We start from the raw sequence: 16992 nt of genomic DNA on the forward strand, positions 1-16992 counted from the left end.
TGGATGCCAGGTTAGGGTGCAACATATATGGGCGTCTGTGGCTCAGGAGATAAAATGGGTCATGTACTAATCACGGGGTTTGTGGTTCAATCCCCACCTCCTCCAGTCCACATGTGGAGGTGTCCTTGGTCAAGACACTAAACCTTAAATTGCTCCCGATGGTCAGACCAGCACCATGCATGGCAGACACACTGTGAGAGTGTGTATGTGAATGGGTGGATGAGAAGCAAATTGTAAAGTGCTTTGGATCAAAGTGCTATATAAATGCAGCCATTTACCATTTGGACATACAGCTGGTAGGATTTTTAGTTTTCTCCGATGTGAATTTGTAACTGTCACTTAAAGCAAGATGAATTTACACCGATATGACTATGGAGCACTCCCGTGATTTATTATTGTACTTCCACAAAGGGCACAAACGACAGATTTAAAGGGAATGGTCAACACTGATGCAGCAGCGGTGAAGTATGATATACTGAGTCCCTACTACAGGTCAAACCCCCAAAAATGCTAGGCCCTACATTTCTTATAATGCAATCAATAATATATTTTCATTAGACCCTCCATACCTGGTAAATGCAGACATCTTTCAAACACCTACTCCTAGCTCATGGCTTTATCTTTCTGTTATAAATCAGTTGGTCCAAGTCTAAGCTGATGACATCATCAGGGTAATTTTTTTCAGACATGACACCTCTCCTCCAGAGGCACAGAAGATGTTATACAAGGTCATTAATGACTTAAAGGTCCCTGCAATGAAGAAAATAAATTCCCCACATGCCTCTTACATTTTATCCTTCGCCAAAGCCAATATTATAGTGTGTGCCTTCTTACTTTTCCGTGCATGAGGAGACGGATGGTAAGGGTGACATTGAGACCACCCTCTGACTGGACTTTGGTGGGCTCCATGCTGGGGGGGGGGGGGGTGAGACCAAATCACAGTCCTGGAACGGGATGTCCTCAAAGGGAGAAGGAGTAGGGTGGTATTCCAGCCAGCCAGTCACCTGCCAAACCAAACGTCACACACACAGACATTTTGATACTTTTATCATGTTCACATATTTAAACAGAGACAGAGTTGTGTGCACATCCACAAAACAGTGGGAAAAGTACTGGATACAAGAAACAACTAAACTACAATACAAGGAGTAGCCACACACTGGATCAGAGCTCCCTTTACTTTTATTTGCAACGTTTCTACCAACTACAGGTCTTCCTCAGGCAAATACTGATAAGAAGGAAATGAGTAATATCTATAGTAAAATGACCAGTGACATCACAATCATCTAATTACATTCACATGTGTCAAGACACCTGCATCAAAAGGGCAAAAAAAACATTACTATATCAAACACTCATTTCCTATAACCCACACCCATCCTATTACTTATATGAAATTTGGAATTTGGAAAGTCTAAAAGAGCTGCGTGATTCAATAATTTTATCCCATTCAGGTGAGCAAGTAGCCAACTGGAAGTCAGTCAGCTCAACGTGCATGCTCTGAAGCGTCTCGGCTGGAGAAGGACTCCAGTGCATTTGCTCTATGGGCCCAAAAACACTGAAGCATGAGTAACATGCCAGACTTTTGCCAATGATCAACTTTCACAGGAATGAATGGGTCCCATCTTTGAATGTGGTATCCAGTTCTCCTTAATACATCCATGGGTGTACCTATGAGCATTACTGGTGACATCACAACTATTTGGAGCCAACTGAGGGCAGGTATACAACATACACAAGTGTGATGTAGAAACTTGAAGCCTCCAGTGCACATACACTGAAAAGTCAATTGCATGTGCTTGTATCCAGAAATGATGAACAAACTTTGCATATTCATTGATTATAGATTTTTTAATGAGGTGAGATGTCATTTTAAGGATTTTTAACAAGGTAAGTGAACATTTTTTTGTGGAAAAAACATGTCAAGAATAATTTATGAGACCCCTCACCACCAGCCTACGGGTATTAAACCCAGGCTGACAAATATAAACACAAGCATTCTGCATTCATATTCAAGATGTGAGACACACAAAGTGGTTAGTCATTTTCCCACAGTTATTATTCACATGATGCTTTGAAGGATTTCAAGTGCTGGTTCTTAGATAAATGTATGTCTTTTTTTTCTTTTTTGAGTGTATGCCAACATTCACACAGACAGTATAATATCATTTTGTGTTTTTCTAGGAATTTAGTATCCACAAGAGCTTTAATTGCAACAATCTGCTGTCACTTGTATTCTAGGGGCCTTACAGGCCACCATAACTCATGCTGCAGCTGATCATTTAGCCAAAAATGCAAGCTACAAATAAAACTGTAGTGGGGCACAGTGGGTTATTAATACTTTTATGAGGTCCCAAAACAATATTTGTTTCATGAATGATACATGCAGTAATTGTGCAGTGAAGATCTGGAGATAACCATTCATGATTAGATTCAGTTCCCCCAAGTATTTTTATCTATTTATTGTCTCAAAATGTATTTATTTTTTTCTTTTAAATGACCATGTTGTTTTGTTTGTAATTGGAAACCACAGTTTATATCACAAGAGGGAGCAACTCTGACAACCTCTTACATGGTCGTGGTAAGAAAACTGTACATTGGAGAAAAACTTTAGTATCTAAACTGTTCACATCATTTGTCCCAAATAGTCCATGCAAGAGATAAAACTACAGGATCATAATGAATTCTCACTTGAAGGTGCATCACAATGTAAGTGCAGAGTCCTCAGTAAAAGGCTCTTTTCAATGGGTCAGACATTAAAGTTTTCCTCCAGTGCCCTCACTGCAGTTAGTCAAATTACTTTGCTCCCTTTGCCTTTGCTACTAAGGCAAAGGCAAACAGGGCAGTCTGTATGCATGGGTGGCCATGCCAAAAAGTGAAAGTTACTTTTTTGTGTCGAATAACTTATAAGAAATGACTCATTGTTCTGTTCATAGTAATATGTTTGTATCTTGCTAAGTCAACCGTACATATTACAAAGAAATCATACGACTGAATAAATAAAGATATTCTGCATGGTTGCCAAGTTAGGACTGACCTCTGTAAATGGCTAAATGTTGTCCATAGTTCAATAAAAAGGTTGCATAATTCATAGTTGTTATTTATGAGGTGAGAATATTAATACTGGACATTTTAACATTACTGTAGCACTGCTGAACCTTTCTTAGAACAGATATATATACTTAAATGTATATAAATATCTCCTATGCCACTATGATATAGACATTAAATGAGCATATTTCAAATCCCAGTGGCTTAAACTGCTATTCACAATTGCTGTTCTCTAACCCTTTGGGTATTGTCATTTCACACAGAGAGTCAGATCCAAATGTAAATTTCAAGTCATCAGCAGTGCAACCTGCTGCCCTCATCCTCCCTGTTAACTTTCTGCCATTATCATTACCTGCACAAGTTTATCATTTATTTTTTAGAGATATCGAACAGCCCCGGGGTGTTCTCACCAATATCTTAGTCTGCTGACTAAAGTTGGGTTTTTCTGACATTTTAGCTCGGTTGGTTGGCAACAGGTTTATGTCCACAAGCAAATTCTAATTTTCAGCCAGACACAACCTTAGGCTATTGCTGTTTTTGTGCTCATCCCAAAAAAAAAAAAAAAAAAAAAAAAAAAAAACTCACTTCCTCTATATCACAAATTACAGACTACAGGCTATGTTGAGCTTATGAAAAAGTTTTCTTTTTAATAGAAATGTTCAGCAATTTTCAAGTCCCTCTCCACTCAAAAATATGCTTTTCTTGCTCCTGCAGTAAAGTTGAATGTTTGAGCTTCACTGCGCAGAATGATGTATGTACCTAGTTTGACACTTGGATGTTTTCACATTCATCTGCTGAGAGTGAAAAGTCTCTCTGTGTTCATTGAAAATTCTGTTTTCAGGGACGGGCCTGTGAGCATGATTTTTGACATCACAAATAGTTTGGAAGCCAAGCCCGGTCCAATATTCAACTTACACAAGTGTGATGAGGAAACTTGAAGCCTCCAGTGAACAAACACTGAGAATTGACATTACGGTGAAGTAGGAGACATCTTGTGTCCAGCAGTTAAACTGAAATGAAATATATTTGCATATTTATAGATTCTGGAATGTTATTAAGGGAGAAGGAATGGATGTAATTTTAAGGACACACAAACAAATCAGACACAGCATATTTTATAAACATCTTAAAATATGCCTGGAGGGGATCTTTGAACTGTCTGAACAACAGCAAAAAAAAAAGCTACCTTGCAAAAAAGAGACATTTCATCACATTAGTGAAACAGCGCCTCTCTGGATTACAAGGTGAAGTAAACGTCACACTCAGCTGTAAAACTAATCACATTAACTACGTAACAGACTTGAGTGTCAATGACATGTATTAGCTGCCGTCATTCTACCTTGAAACTGGGAATAATTTGAAGAAACTGAAAGTGTGAAATGAGGCCAACACAGCAAGTTGGAAACGCCAGTCAATGGATACAACAATGAAAGTGAGCTAACAAGTCTGCAGTGAGTTACCGTAACTATAATTGAAGGTGGACATCTGACTTCTGCTGAAAAAAAAAAAAACGACTTCAGAAACTATGCAGCAGCAAGTCCAGTGGGAAATTAACTAACAGGGATATTAAACAATTCGCCATGAGGGGACAGAGGACGACCTTCATCTTAATAGAGTAAGTAAAACAACTCTGTGTGTCTCTTGCTAGCTATAGTAGCTTTATTGATAATATAAATGTCCCGCCTTGCCTTCAATTAGCTTAGTTGATGGACTTGATGGAGGTTATTGCTTAAATGTACAATAAGGTGCCCTGTTTGTCATGATGCTAAAGTTGTATATGATGTGACTACCTCTTGTATAACGCTAGCATCAATAACTGTTAGTGTAGAGTAGTTAAAAGCAAGTATTGTCACACCCTGCCTGGACTTTGTGTGTTTTTTGGGGTCTCCGGGTTTGCACTCCGGTTGTCAGTCCTTCTGGTCATATGGTTTTGTTTATGATTTGGGTGGTGAGTTTAGAGGACTGCATTATTAGTTTGTTGGGTTGTGTACTTGTGTTTGTGTTCGTGGTTAGTCTTGGATGGGTTAGTGTAGGTGGCGTTGAGTTTGTTTTCTGGGTTTTTGTTCTGTTTCCCTTGTGTGTTCATGTACTCCTCCACACCTGCCCTGCATTTGGACTCGTTAGCCCTGCCCTGCTCTGTTTTCCCCACACCTGTCCTGTGTTAGCCCCGTCAGCCCTGCCCTGCTCCCTGTGTTTCCTCAGCCAATCAGCTCCTTGTATGTTCACTCCCCTCTCCTGAGTTCTCCACCCATCTCTCCACCTGCACCTCATCTCCTCGTTAGTTCAGTTTCTTTTTAAGTTCTGGTTTTCTGTTCAGACCTTGTTGGATCGTTTTGTTTGTTTCGTCTTGTTCTGTTCAGCTCTGTTTGCCTGTTCATTACCATCCATGATTAAAGGAGATTTTTTCATCTAATCTGCATTCTGGCCTCTGCGTTTGGGTCCACTCCTGCTTCCCCACCTGACAAGTATATCTGTGGTCAAACTGTAAAGTAGGCAATGCTATTGTGAATGAATATTGCATGGTTGTTATTAAACTGTTACTGTGCAACAGTACTGTTGACTTTGTAAAATGACAAAATTTGAAACTGAAATAACTTTGTTTTGTTGCAGTTTTTATTAGATTTTTTTTTTTTTAAAAATCCTTCACAAGAAATGTCACTCTTTTGCTGTCTGCAAATGGACAATGGTGTCATAAAATATGCACCATCAAAAACACAAAATAGGTTGTATTGGCTCTATACAGACCAGTCTGTTTCTGATCCTTTGTTTATTTGCTGTGGATTCAGCAGCTGCCCCTTTGCACTCTGGTAAAACGCTGCACATAATCGCAAATATGAAAGGAGCGTTACGTACTGTCGCAGAATTTAGTCTAAATTACGCGCTTAACAGTCACAAAGCCGTCATCTGGATGACAGCTTCTTTCATGAATGAAAACTCCATCTTATCAATGCAATTTCTGTCATATTGATCTGTTCACTAGTGGAAAAATAAGACTGTTGTAATATTTCAATTCAGTTTTATTTATATAGAGCCAAATCATAACAAAAGTTATAGAGCCACAGAGACCCAACTATTCCCCCATGAGTGAGCACTTGGCAACAGCAACAAAGAAACCTCAAGCAGAACCGGACTCTAGGTGAGCGGCCATCTGCCTTGACCGGTTGGCTATTTACACTTGCTCACTGTGCTAGACTAGTGTTTTCAGTTGTTTTTGTTTTTACCTCAAATTTGTCAAATTGTTCTCAACTGAAACAGTTTTGGAACAAAGTACTCTCTTCTTTAGAAATTGCTAAGATGTAACACATTAGATCATGTTTTGACTATTTCTTACCTCCCTGAAGGAGATGAGCTTAAGATATCAGATATAATAGCATCAATACTTAAAAATATACTCTTCGTGGCAGAGGTTAATAGTTTTGGCAGAAAATGACATTTGCAATGACACACAAAGTATTTCAGTAAGCACTTGGCTTTTCCGCCTCCTGTAGTTCAAATCAACAGAGTATGTTGTGCTTCTAAATATAGTAGAGGACCAATTAAGTGCATTTCCTTGCCAGGAACATCTTTGAGATGATAACCTTGAGAACGAAGTGTCATCCTTTTGTTTGGGTTAAACATCATCTAGCTAGCTAGTGTGGCCTATTAGCACCTTCCTTTTGTAGAAGAGCACTTCTCTTCATTTTCAAAATGGTCTCTCAGCCACAAACAGCCTTGATGCATTTGGGGAAATTAGTTGTAGGGAGAGCAGAAAGGGAGGGTTGAATTAATCCACAGACACACATGCTGAGGAGCCTTTTGTTGTAGTATTGTTGTCTGCAGGCAGTTACTGCTATCCTGCCAGACTCTCCCATTTGCCCCAAAAGCGGGCTGTAAACCTGTCATCTCCAATCCGTCGGCCTGGTTGAGACCTCAACCTAAATTACAGTCACAAGCTGACGGCCCTTTGCATTGTTCCTCTGCCACCTAGCATTAGCTTGAAGGGCTAACATAGTTTATTGATGCGTGTCTGCTAATAAGCCATGCCAGCAGACAGTTTCCCCCGTCCTTCAGTCTGACCAAAAATACAATGAGATGATGCTTGTTTTCTACATGCTGACGATAATCTTTCATAACATGAATCTATCCAATACCCACTAATAGTATAACCATATACATAACTAACAGTAAATTATTTTCTCTGCTTTCAGATAAATATAAATGCTTCAGTTTTTGTGCTGTATCATGAACTAAAATCCAGACATTAAGGCTATCATTCAAAGTAAACCTACCAGCCTGCAGCACACACCCACATATAAAAAAATGGATATACTCACACATAAACACACATAGACACAGCCGACATAATACAGATCATTTAAGATATACTTGCAGTCTATGACACATGCTATAATCCAAGTTAATAATGTTGTAAAGTGAAATAATATCACAGACAAGAGATGAAAAATTAATACGATTCCATCCTGATACAGATTAACAACAATTATTTTTATTAATCATTAAATATAATTTAATCATCTTTCCCAACTTGGTTGCATACAATAATCCTTCTTGTGTTCTGATAATAAGTTGCTATTTTAATATGTTTAACTAAGGCGGTCTCTATCGAAAAATGATGAATCCATAGTTCTAATAAGACATGTCTGAAATTAACATGCCGAGACATAACATCTCGTCCAGTTAGGACGATTCACTCGGAAACTTTGAATTTGTTGTCTCTTCAGATTAATTTTTTTTCCCACTAAGACACTTCACACTGCATGTACGTAGTCGCTAAGCAGACGGGCCCTCAAATAAGATATTTACAATTTGAGAATCATAACACTTGACCACAGAAATATTTAATCCTCATCTGTGACATGATTTATAATTATTTAGAAAGCATTTACCTTTTTTTTGGCTGCTTCCAGCAGATGACCTGTTAACAAAAGATTAACAAAATGCAATTGAAATATTATATCCCCCTGTCACTAAGACAGGATGCAATACTGGCAACTTATTGGCCAAGACTCAGAGTCATGTGGGCAATGCATCACCACTTGTGACGTCACGTTTGGCGTGTAACCCGAAAATACTTCCCACATTGGACGAGCGCTCCAGCCGCTTCATCATGCTTTGACCACTGCATGGGCAAGTGTTGCCCATGAGGGATGGGGGATTGAGGGGGGGGGGGGCATACAATTGAAATGGGTGCTCCGATATTCTGAGTGACACATCAGCGAAGCTGTCGAACACGCTTGCTCAATGCGAGTGTCGGCTCACTGCTAAAATCGGCTTTCGGGCTCCTTTTCTGAATTGGGGTAACGTTCCTTGATATGACATGTAAACATTAGCTTTAACCTTTAGGTCACCCTTGACCCAAATCACCGCTTTGACAGAATTTATACACGACAAACCCACTTTCATGCCACAACGCTTTGGTTCAGCCCACAGACTCAAATATATTATCGGTAGAAACAATCTGTCATCCTGCTTCAATCCGGAAACTTTTTCTTTCTACATACAAACAACCACATACAGCTGTGATTCTTAGTGTGTTGTTACAAGAACAGAATGAGCACAAATCAACTCTAAAATGAAATGATCGCATTTTTCTGTCTAAGAACCTTGTCGCAGACGTTCTCCAGCCTCTCCAGTGTATTTTTAGATTGATAACACATTTATAATTTCTTTCCAGGTCAGTAAAAAACTCTGGCAAACCTCATTCTTATCTTATTGTGCTGCTCTTATGTTTATTTTATTAATTTCTCACCATTCTGATAACGCTCGATCCTGTCAGTGTCTGTGGGTCATAGATATGTCTTCTGCTCAAACCTTCCTGATGGAGATCCTGCATGCAAATTAGGTTGTTTTGTGTGTGTGTGTGTGTGTGTGTGTGTGTGTGTGTCAGTCTGTCAAACCAGGTATCTCCAAGACAGATCCATGACACTTTTTTATCAAAATGTCCTTTAAGCTTCCTGAGTTTCGGCATGACAAAATTCAGATGTAACCCTCTGTGTATTTATTGGATAGCAGAGAAACCTGGTTTCATGCAGTTCTGTTAAAATGTGTGCGTGTGTGTTTCTATTTTTGTGTAATCTTGTTCACTAATTAGATCCCCTTCATCCACGTTTAACCTTCTTAGTGCTGTTACAATAAATAATTAAAGGGGACACATTATGCACATTTCCAGGTCTGTATCTTTAATCTGGGGCTCTACTAGACTATCTTTGCATTATTTACAGTTCAAGAAACTCATATTTATCTTATACTATCTCTGCACTGGAGAGGGGGGGCCTCCCTATGAGCCCACTCCATTCTGATTGGTTGGCTTCCAGAGGCTGCGTCACAGCCTACTCAGGAGGCCATGTCAACAAACTATGAAACAAGCAGTAGTAGTAGTAGGATTTTACTACTTTTCCTCATTCTTGATTCGAACGGAAACCTCTCAAATACATCTGTACATGTTCGAGTCTGAATCCGATCCGAAATATGAGAATAAACAACACAAACACACACTTTTGCATCAAACAGAACGGATGTTTATGGGACATGCATCAGCTCATCGACAAGGTAGAAAGACGTGCCTCAAGTTTTGGGGCTTTGATTATGTTTAACATAATAATTATAAATTACAGAAAAACAGGAAAAAGCATGATATGTCCCCTTTAAGGTAATCAGACATTTGCAATAAATGTATCATAAATAACAAAGAAAAATACTAAATCAGCAAATATTTGCTTTTTTAAAAAATGACTAAAATGATCCACTAATTCAGCCCAGGTCTGCTCCAGATAGATGTTATAAGTTCAACTTAACTTAAAGGTAATTTTTCATAATTTGCAAGTTAATATTAATATATTAAATGGAGAAACTGTTTTGAGCTTTGAACTATTTGATGAATGAGAATAATATAAGAAGACCAAGTTCAACCTGGGAGCTAGAGGAATAAACCTTAAGCCCTGAACAAATAAATGTAAAGATGATAAGAGCCTAAGAAGGTTTAGTATAATCAGCAGAATAAAGAATCAGTTAAAGTATTAGAAATATATTGCGTGCATGTGCAGCGGGTCTCAGAACAACATTAGTCTTTGGAGTTTGAGACCCTGAAGCAATGTCGCATAAGGGTCACAAGTTGAAAAATGTTAATGCTTTGGGCTGAAATGATTCTAACAAAAGGAAGTCGCTTTTGGGGTTTAGCTTAAGTGTTCCCTGAAACCTCACACAGCCAGCTCACCACACAAAATTCATCATAACACACTGATGGAAAATTGCCCCTGCCCCGCATGTGGTCACAGTCTGTGATTTAATGATATGGTTCAAGGCAAAAATCTGCTTAACTGGGAAATCGTCCAACTAATTTCACCTCCTTGAAATATTGTTTCATCCTAAGTCAAATAGTTCTGTGTGATTTATTTTTATCAGTGATGCGCTCTGTATCGTTATCAGAGATCCAACCGAATAGAAGTTAAAGCTTGTAAAATACAAATAGCAATATAAAAGCACACACCTTGTGTAATCAGGACTTTATCGTGTGACTGATAAATGTTGTATTTTATCAATGTCACACTGACATCACAGTCACCATGAAGCCATAAATGAAACTCATTATGTTTTGGATTTTAACTTCTGAAAACGCACCAGCATTCATTCAACCGAGCATTACTGGTTTAAGTGGAAGCCTAATTAATGTGCATAACCTCCAGTTACAACCTGATAATGAGATATATGAGACATATGACATGAACTGTTTAAATCGGTGTCTAACACTGAAACAGCTGCTGTTTCTTTCTCTAAGAAGAAACAATCTTTCTTTAAGCCTAAATTGTTCAGACAGCAGCTCGCAGAGAGAACTTCAACCAGACAACAGTCAATAATTTATTTTGTCCTACGGCCAGTCTAAGGATTAACCTTTTTAATGAAAAAGCTAATCACATTCGCTCATGATAGTTGCTTAAAAATCTTGCTAAAAATCAGATACATTATTCACATAATGCACTCTAAAGAAATACTAATGAAGGAGGAATATTCTTTTTCTTTTCCTGCTTTGTCTTTTTACTGGGCAAACTTGTCACATTGTGAGATCACTGCAGCAAAAAAGCTTTTGATAAAACATGTTTCAGCAAAGTGTTTTCATCCCTTGATAAACTTCCATCATCTCTAAATATGAAGTAGTCTGTGTGTTATGATCTTTAAACTACCTACATTACTTATAGAGTTTCAACACCATTGTTCAGTGACAGTTCTAATGATTATTTTCATTATTGTTTCATCTGTTTATTATTTTTATGATTAATCATATATTTGTGTAGTCTATAAAATGTAAAAAAGCAAAAAGAATGAATTGCATTAAATTATAAATCATCTGTTGTCATTTATTGTTTTGTGGGAACAAGACTCCAAAACCAAAATATATTCAATTTACAATGATACAAAACACAGAAAAGCTTATAATGCTCACACTTCAGAAGCTGTTTTGCATTTTTATTGAATGGATTATAAAAATTGATTAATTTTATTTAAATTATGATTGATTAACCAACTTTAAGCACTTAACAACCTAATAAAGTTTCTTTTTTGTATTGTATTGTGATATGAATAATAAATCTGCAGGGTCAAATATATATATTGCATAAATTATACTTCTGCCAGTCAGTGGTGAACTGTGTATTTATTATGTGATCATTTATCGACAGCTTCTTGCTAAAACTACTGGTTGAGGTTGTGTGTTAAATTAAAATGCATTTACACACCTTGATGCCTTTGCTCACGGGCTTGTTAGCGGCATTTGACACCTTTTAATACCAGATGTTGAATAATAGCCTCATGGCATTCTCTTTAGTGAGTGAAAAATGTATGAATATAAATATTCATAACTTTTGTTAAACACAGAAACAACATCTCACTCAAACATTGAAGCATTTGAGACGCTTTAGCAGCCACTCGTGTATGTTTACCGAGGAGCACTGTAACAGCGGTTTTGTCTCGGTGTAACCTTGAATGTGGCCTTTTTATAATTTTAATTTATACTAACAATGCCTGTGCCTCTTGGTGTTGTGTGTCGGTGTCCTCTTCTCATGTTGTTCAAGGTAAAACAGGCTTTTACAGCTCTGATTGTGCTTCAACCAATATAATATCACAGTAACCACTCGGAAACAACATTCAGGTAAGTTGCGTTGTTCACCCTCCAAGGACCTCTCAGGAACATATTATTTTCCCATAGAGGGTATACAGATTTCTCTTTAACCTTGACTGTTTCAGAGAGTTGACTATGCAGTAAAAAGATAGTGTGAGATATATCCAGGGATATTTTTCCACAACGTACAGGGTCAGGCAACAAAAGAGAGGGCAGAGAGGTCATTTTAATCTTAAATGTATCATTTTCCCCTGTATGTAGAATTAGTCTAGTTTCACTTCAGGCTTGTGAAGTGTAACTGTGTAGATACTGTAGTTCAATCTCCAGCAGTCCACATGTGCATCTATATGTAGAGAGAAGAATCAACATCCTTGTTGTGATATATCTTTACATTAAGTTGCTCAATTCACTGAACAGGCAATACATTGTTCAGAGAAAAACTAAAGACCTTCAGGCAGCTAATCTAATTTTTTTTTCATGACAAACTGCATTTTCAAAGAGTTGAGATTACAAATAATTCAGATAATATCAGCAGGAAGTACAAAGAGACAAATATATGCAGTGTTGACCACAAAACAAAATGTCTTTCCTAAAGCCCCCCATCTGTCTCAAGTGTACACAGCGTTGTCAGAACTCTACCATTTAAATCCTGCTGTCAGACAAACACTCCACCGATTTAGATTTGTACAACATTGTTGGATTCACAATATAGTGTTTAAAAAATCTGAACCACGGATATCTTTTTGTCATATTTTGTCAAAACCTGGTGCCTACATTACCCACGTTGCAATTTGACCACCAACAGTTTGGTTGGATATTGGAGTGTGTTATGCTAGTAGCAGCTAATTTAGCCTGAAACTCAAGCAAAGGTCTGGTGAGCTTTTTTTTATTTTCACATTTGTAGTCTTCAGTCCCAACCGACGCTGATGCAATTTACATAAGATGAGGCAATTTTATCAGATTTCACACAGCTCCCTCTGGAGCCATAAAAACAACTTTTTTTCTACATACAGTATGTTGAAGTGCTCCTCAAGACCTGTAAACAGACTCTGATGTATAAAATCGAGTTCCCCTTCAACAAAATACCTCTAAGAGTGTAGTCTGGGTCTGTTTTTGATTGGATGTCCTGTTTACATCTGACAGAACTGTAATTAAACACAAAGAGAAAATGAATGAATATTTTTAACTGGGCAAAATTTGCTCAGTAAGTTTCATGAGAATGTGAACTAAATACCATCTTCACGAGGCCCCCAGATAACAGTATCTTGAGTGACCTGTAGGAAATTAAAACATACATCTGATGGCATTTGTCCAAAACGAAAATATTTTTTTTTTTTTTTTAGCAAATTCAGTAACCTAGTCGTTCCATCTGCAGAATGGAAAAACATGCAGTAGTCTCAACTGTGTCATCTTAAAGGTCCTACACAGGTGTGTTTGATTGCTACGACTGATCCGACATCTAGTCAGTTTCAAGTCGGGTGGAGTTATGTTGGGAATTGTGTGATGTCACAAAAGTGTAAGTACTAATTATTAACGGGTCGTCCCGCTCTAACAGGTACAACGGAACTAACACAGTCTGATCAGGTAAGTGAAAGCACCTGTGTTAGTGGTCTATGTGTGTGTAGTTAGTTTAAGCCAATGTTTTGAAACTAGATTACTCAAAGCAAATCATTTTAATGACAAACAGGAAACATCAAGCAATTTCCACACACACACACACACACAATATACACATCACCATCATCATTATCTCCAATGCAGACATTAAAGGTCATGCTGAATTATAACATCTGAATCTGTAGCTTTATCTATTTCCCATTTCTAAGGTCATTAACTTAAAACACCCTAATAACAGTAAATATGGAGCCTGTGAGCTGCTATATTACCATTAAAAAAAAATGTATTAATGCTTTCTTGCTTTGGGTAAATGCGGCTTTATTTTTTTTAAAAAATATGATACATTGAAAAAGGACTAAGGACTGCAGCTTTTGGTGATAAGAGTACCCAGAGTGACAGTCTCTGCCCTTTTCAATATCCGTTTTTAAAGCTATGTTGGAAACTCAAAATGGCAGCAGTAGTAGAAAAAGATGTGTTTGAAAATTTTAACTTCAGAATCATGTCACATTACGTTTCGGCTGGTCTTTGATGTTTTCTATCAAAGGAAACTAAAGGAAAGAAGGAAGCAAAGAAGAGTAACTTTCTCTGGATGCAGGATGTGCTGGCGACTGTTTGTATTTAAGATATTTCTTTAGATTCATCACACATGTCTATATCCTAGTACCAGAATTTAATTTAGGTAATTGTGTGATTGTAGTGGGTCTAAATTGTCCCTCTGTTTTAGCCCGACTTTTTGATTAAGGCTCACAAGAAAAGTTTTACAACATTGTGCCTTTAATCCAACTTGAATTATAACTGATTGTGTCCTGTTTACTGTCAGCTTATCCTCTCTAAAACTGTTTGTGTTTAAGACTTCATTCACTTTAGCAACTGATATTTTTTTTCCTATCATTTAAGCTGTTTTTATTTTGATAAATAGACTCAGTCAGCTGTGAAAGTGTGAATGTTAGGACTCTGAATGTTGAGAGAGGAGACCAGCTGCACTCTGGTTTTTTTTATTTAATTTAAGCAGGTCACGATGTAGAGTCTACAGTCACTCTTATGCTGCGTCTTGTCCAGCTGTGTACATGATGTGCAACACATCCAGTCATTGTGCTTCTCTCTGTTTGACAGCTGAGCTGTGACAGTCACAGTTTGATTAAGACTGCAGGAAAAGCAGCAACTGACAATGAAGAAACAGCTTGTCAAAAATTAAGAACAGGTTATCCTGTTCAAAATGACAGCTGCACTACTTTAATTAGTCCACACTGAAAATATCATTTGTCAGGACTAAAAGGGTAAAGTAAGGAGAGGAGGAAAGAGATGTCAGAAAGGGGCTGTCATAAAGCTCCAGTATGTATTCAGTGTTGCAGCTTTTTCTAATTTGTTTAAACTGTTAGGTATCTTTGCAAATGATTAAGGTCAACAGATACATGTGTATGATACATGTCTAAACACCCACAGGCATTGTTTTTCATGCAAGTTCACATGACGTCTTGTTGTCACATCGTTGTCTTGTTAATCACATTAGCTGCCTGAATTGGCGCATCCTGGTTACTTTACCTTGATACTACCTCTGTCTTTATGACACATCTACTGCATGCTATTGGCATCAGTTGACACAGATGGCCGGTGTAGGTTGCACTTTAGTCTGCAGCAGGTGTAACTCAACATCTCTCTAAGCATTCAAACAGAAGACCTGTGAGTAGACTCTTCTGTGATAATCAAAGTTAATACACAAGTTAACAAAACTGAAGTTATGTCCTATATGTTGTAGTAGACGGTCAGACAGAGGGGAGCAGGTGGCTGTTTAGCATTCAGAGCTCGGACAACACGGTGCAAGATTTGAGTTAAATAATGAGCCTTCAAGATCAGGTAATGAAAGCTCAATTTAACTGTAGGTCATTAATATTTGACGTCATTGCATTTCTACAGAGTTGGCTTTGATGCTCCTCCTCGGCCAGTACACTGATTGCAAAATATTGACTAATCTGTCGATTATTTTCTTAATTAACCAAGTCGTCATTTTGATCTTTAAAATGTCAGAAAGTGGTGAGAGATATCAATGTTTCCCAGAACCCGTGCTGCATCCGAAAATATCCTGTTTTGGATGACCAACAGTCCACAACACAAAGATATTCAGTTTACTATCATTGAAAACAGAAACTATTCACATTAAAGAAGCTGAAACTAGAGAATTTTAGCATTTTTTTCTTAAAAATGATGATCAAAATAGTTTGCGATCAACATTTTGTCAATTGATTTATTGATTAATCACTGCAGCTCTGCACTTTTTTTTTATTGTGTGTATAATGTAACCAGCTTGTCATGTTTGACTCTGCAGGCTCTTGACAGCTTCCATGCCTACTAGATGCTTCTTTTTATATTCTATTGATTTACTCGCCTGATTTGATCTAATGAAATCTGTATTGGATTGAAAGGTTGATCAGGTAGGAACAATCTGGGAAAAGACAATGAATATGCAACACCCTGCTCCTCAGTAAGACTCACAAAAACCTCCACTAATGTGCCTTCGTCTATGAGTCGTGTTTCCCCAGTGCTTCCAGGGGAAAATGCTCAATGACCTGGTTTATAAATGGTTTATAATGTGAGCAACTTAGAGCGAGCCTTTCAGTGAGCCAGCTCATGTGGAATAGATTATCATCCAAATGTCCAAATATCCAAATATTTACAGCATTACTGTCTAGGCTCTAACCTCATCATTCTCCACAAGAACATTAACCTCAGCACAGCAAGGAGTGGGGAGAGATGATACTAACTTCCCCACTAGGGGGAAGGTAGACTAAGAGCCGAGGTGGATGCTGGGAAGGACATGGGCTTTTTGAAATGCTTTCTGAGAAAAAGCAGCAGCAGTAAGCAACAGTATAGCTTGTGTGAGCCGTGTGGCAGCAGACATGTGAGCAGAACACTGAAGGCTTAAGTTCAGCGCCATGATTAAAAGGGTGTGTTTGATATATTTTGCAGGGTGAGGAGTATCTCATGTGATTGAAGTGGCGTCTTGAGTTGGGCTGCCTGAACTGGCCTGCAGGCTTCTCTTCGTATATAACCAGTGAACCATCTTAATGCTGTATGAAAGAGAGAAAGAGACACTCAACGCATGTCTCTAGTTTGATGAACTGCATTTAGTAGCAAAGTTTCATATTGAATCTGTTACAGTGATAGTCAGATATAATCTTCAGTCAACAAGCCCTAGTCTCAACAGAGATCCCACT

At 37.9% G+C, this 16992-nt stretch overlaps 1 protein-coding gene and 1 long non-coding RNA gene across 4 annotated transcripts in view; one reads left to right on the plus strand and one right to left on the minus strand.

The window, feature by feature from the left end:
- The window catches only part of pcbp3 (poly(rC) binding protein 3), a 44746-nt gene that overhangs the window by 15199 nt on the left and 12555 nt on the right, over positions 1–16992 (minus strand). The window contains exons 6-7 of one of the 3 annotated variants that reach the window (XM_042425759.1): positions 7938–7966; positions 835–1004 (exon numbers count right to left, since the gene is read on the minus strand). In XM_042425759.1, the coding sequence (XP_042281693.1) occupies positions 835–909 (75 nt within the window). In that variant the 5' untranslated portion in view covers positions 910–1004; positions 7938–7966. Of the gene's footprint in view, positions 1–834; positions 1005–4511; positions 4599–7937; positions 7967–16992 lie in introns of those variants that run through there. The other 2 variants (XM_042425760.1, XM_042425757.1) reach the window with 2 other exon arrangements.
- The window catches only part of LOC121906728, a 79390-nt gene continuing 66980 nt past the window's right edge, over positions 4583–16992 (plus strand). The window contains exon 1 of the long non-coding RNA XR_006098729.1: positions 4583–4666. This is a non-coding gene — a long non-coding RNA (uncharacterized LOC121906728). The remainder of the gene's footprint in view (positions 4667–16992) is intronic.

The sequence above is a fragment of the Thunnus maccoyii genome, chromosome 11 (genome assembly GCF_910596095.1).
Source record: "Thunnus maccoyii chromosome 11, fThuMac1.1, whole genome shotgun sequence".
NCBI classification, from domain to species: Eukaryota; Metazoa; Chordata; class Actinopteri; order Scombriformes; family Scombridae; genus Thunnus; species Thunnus maccoyii.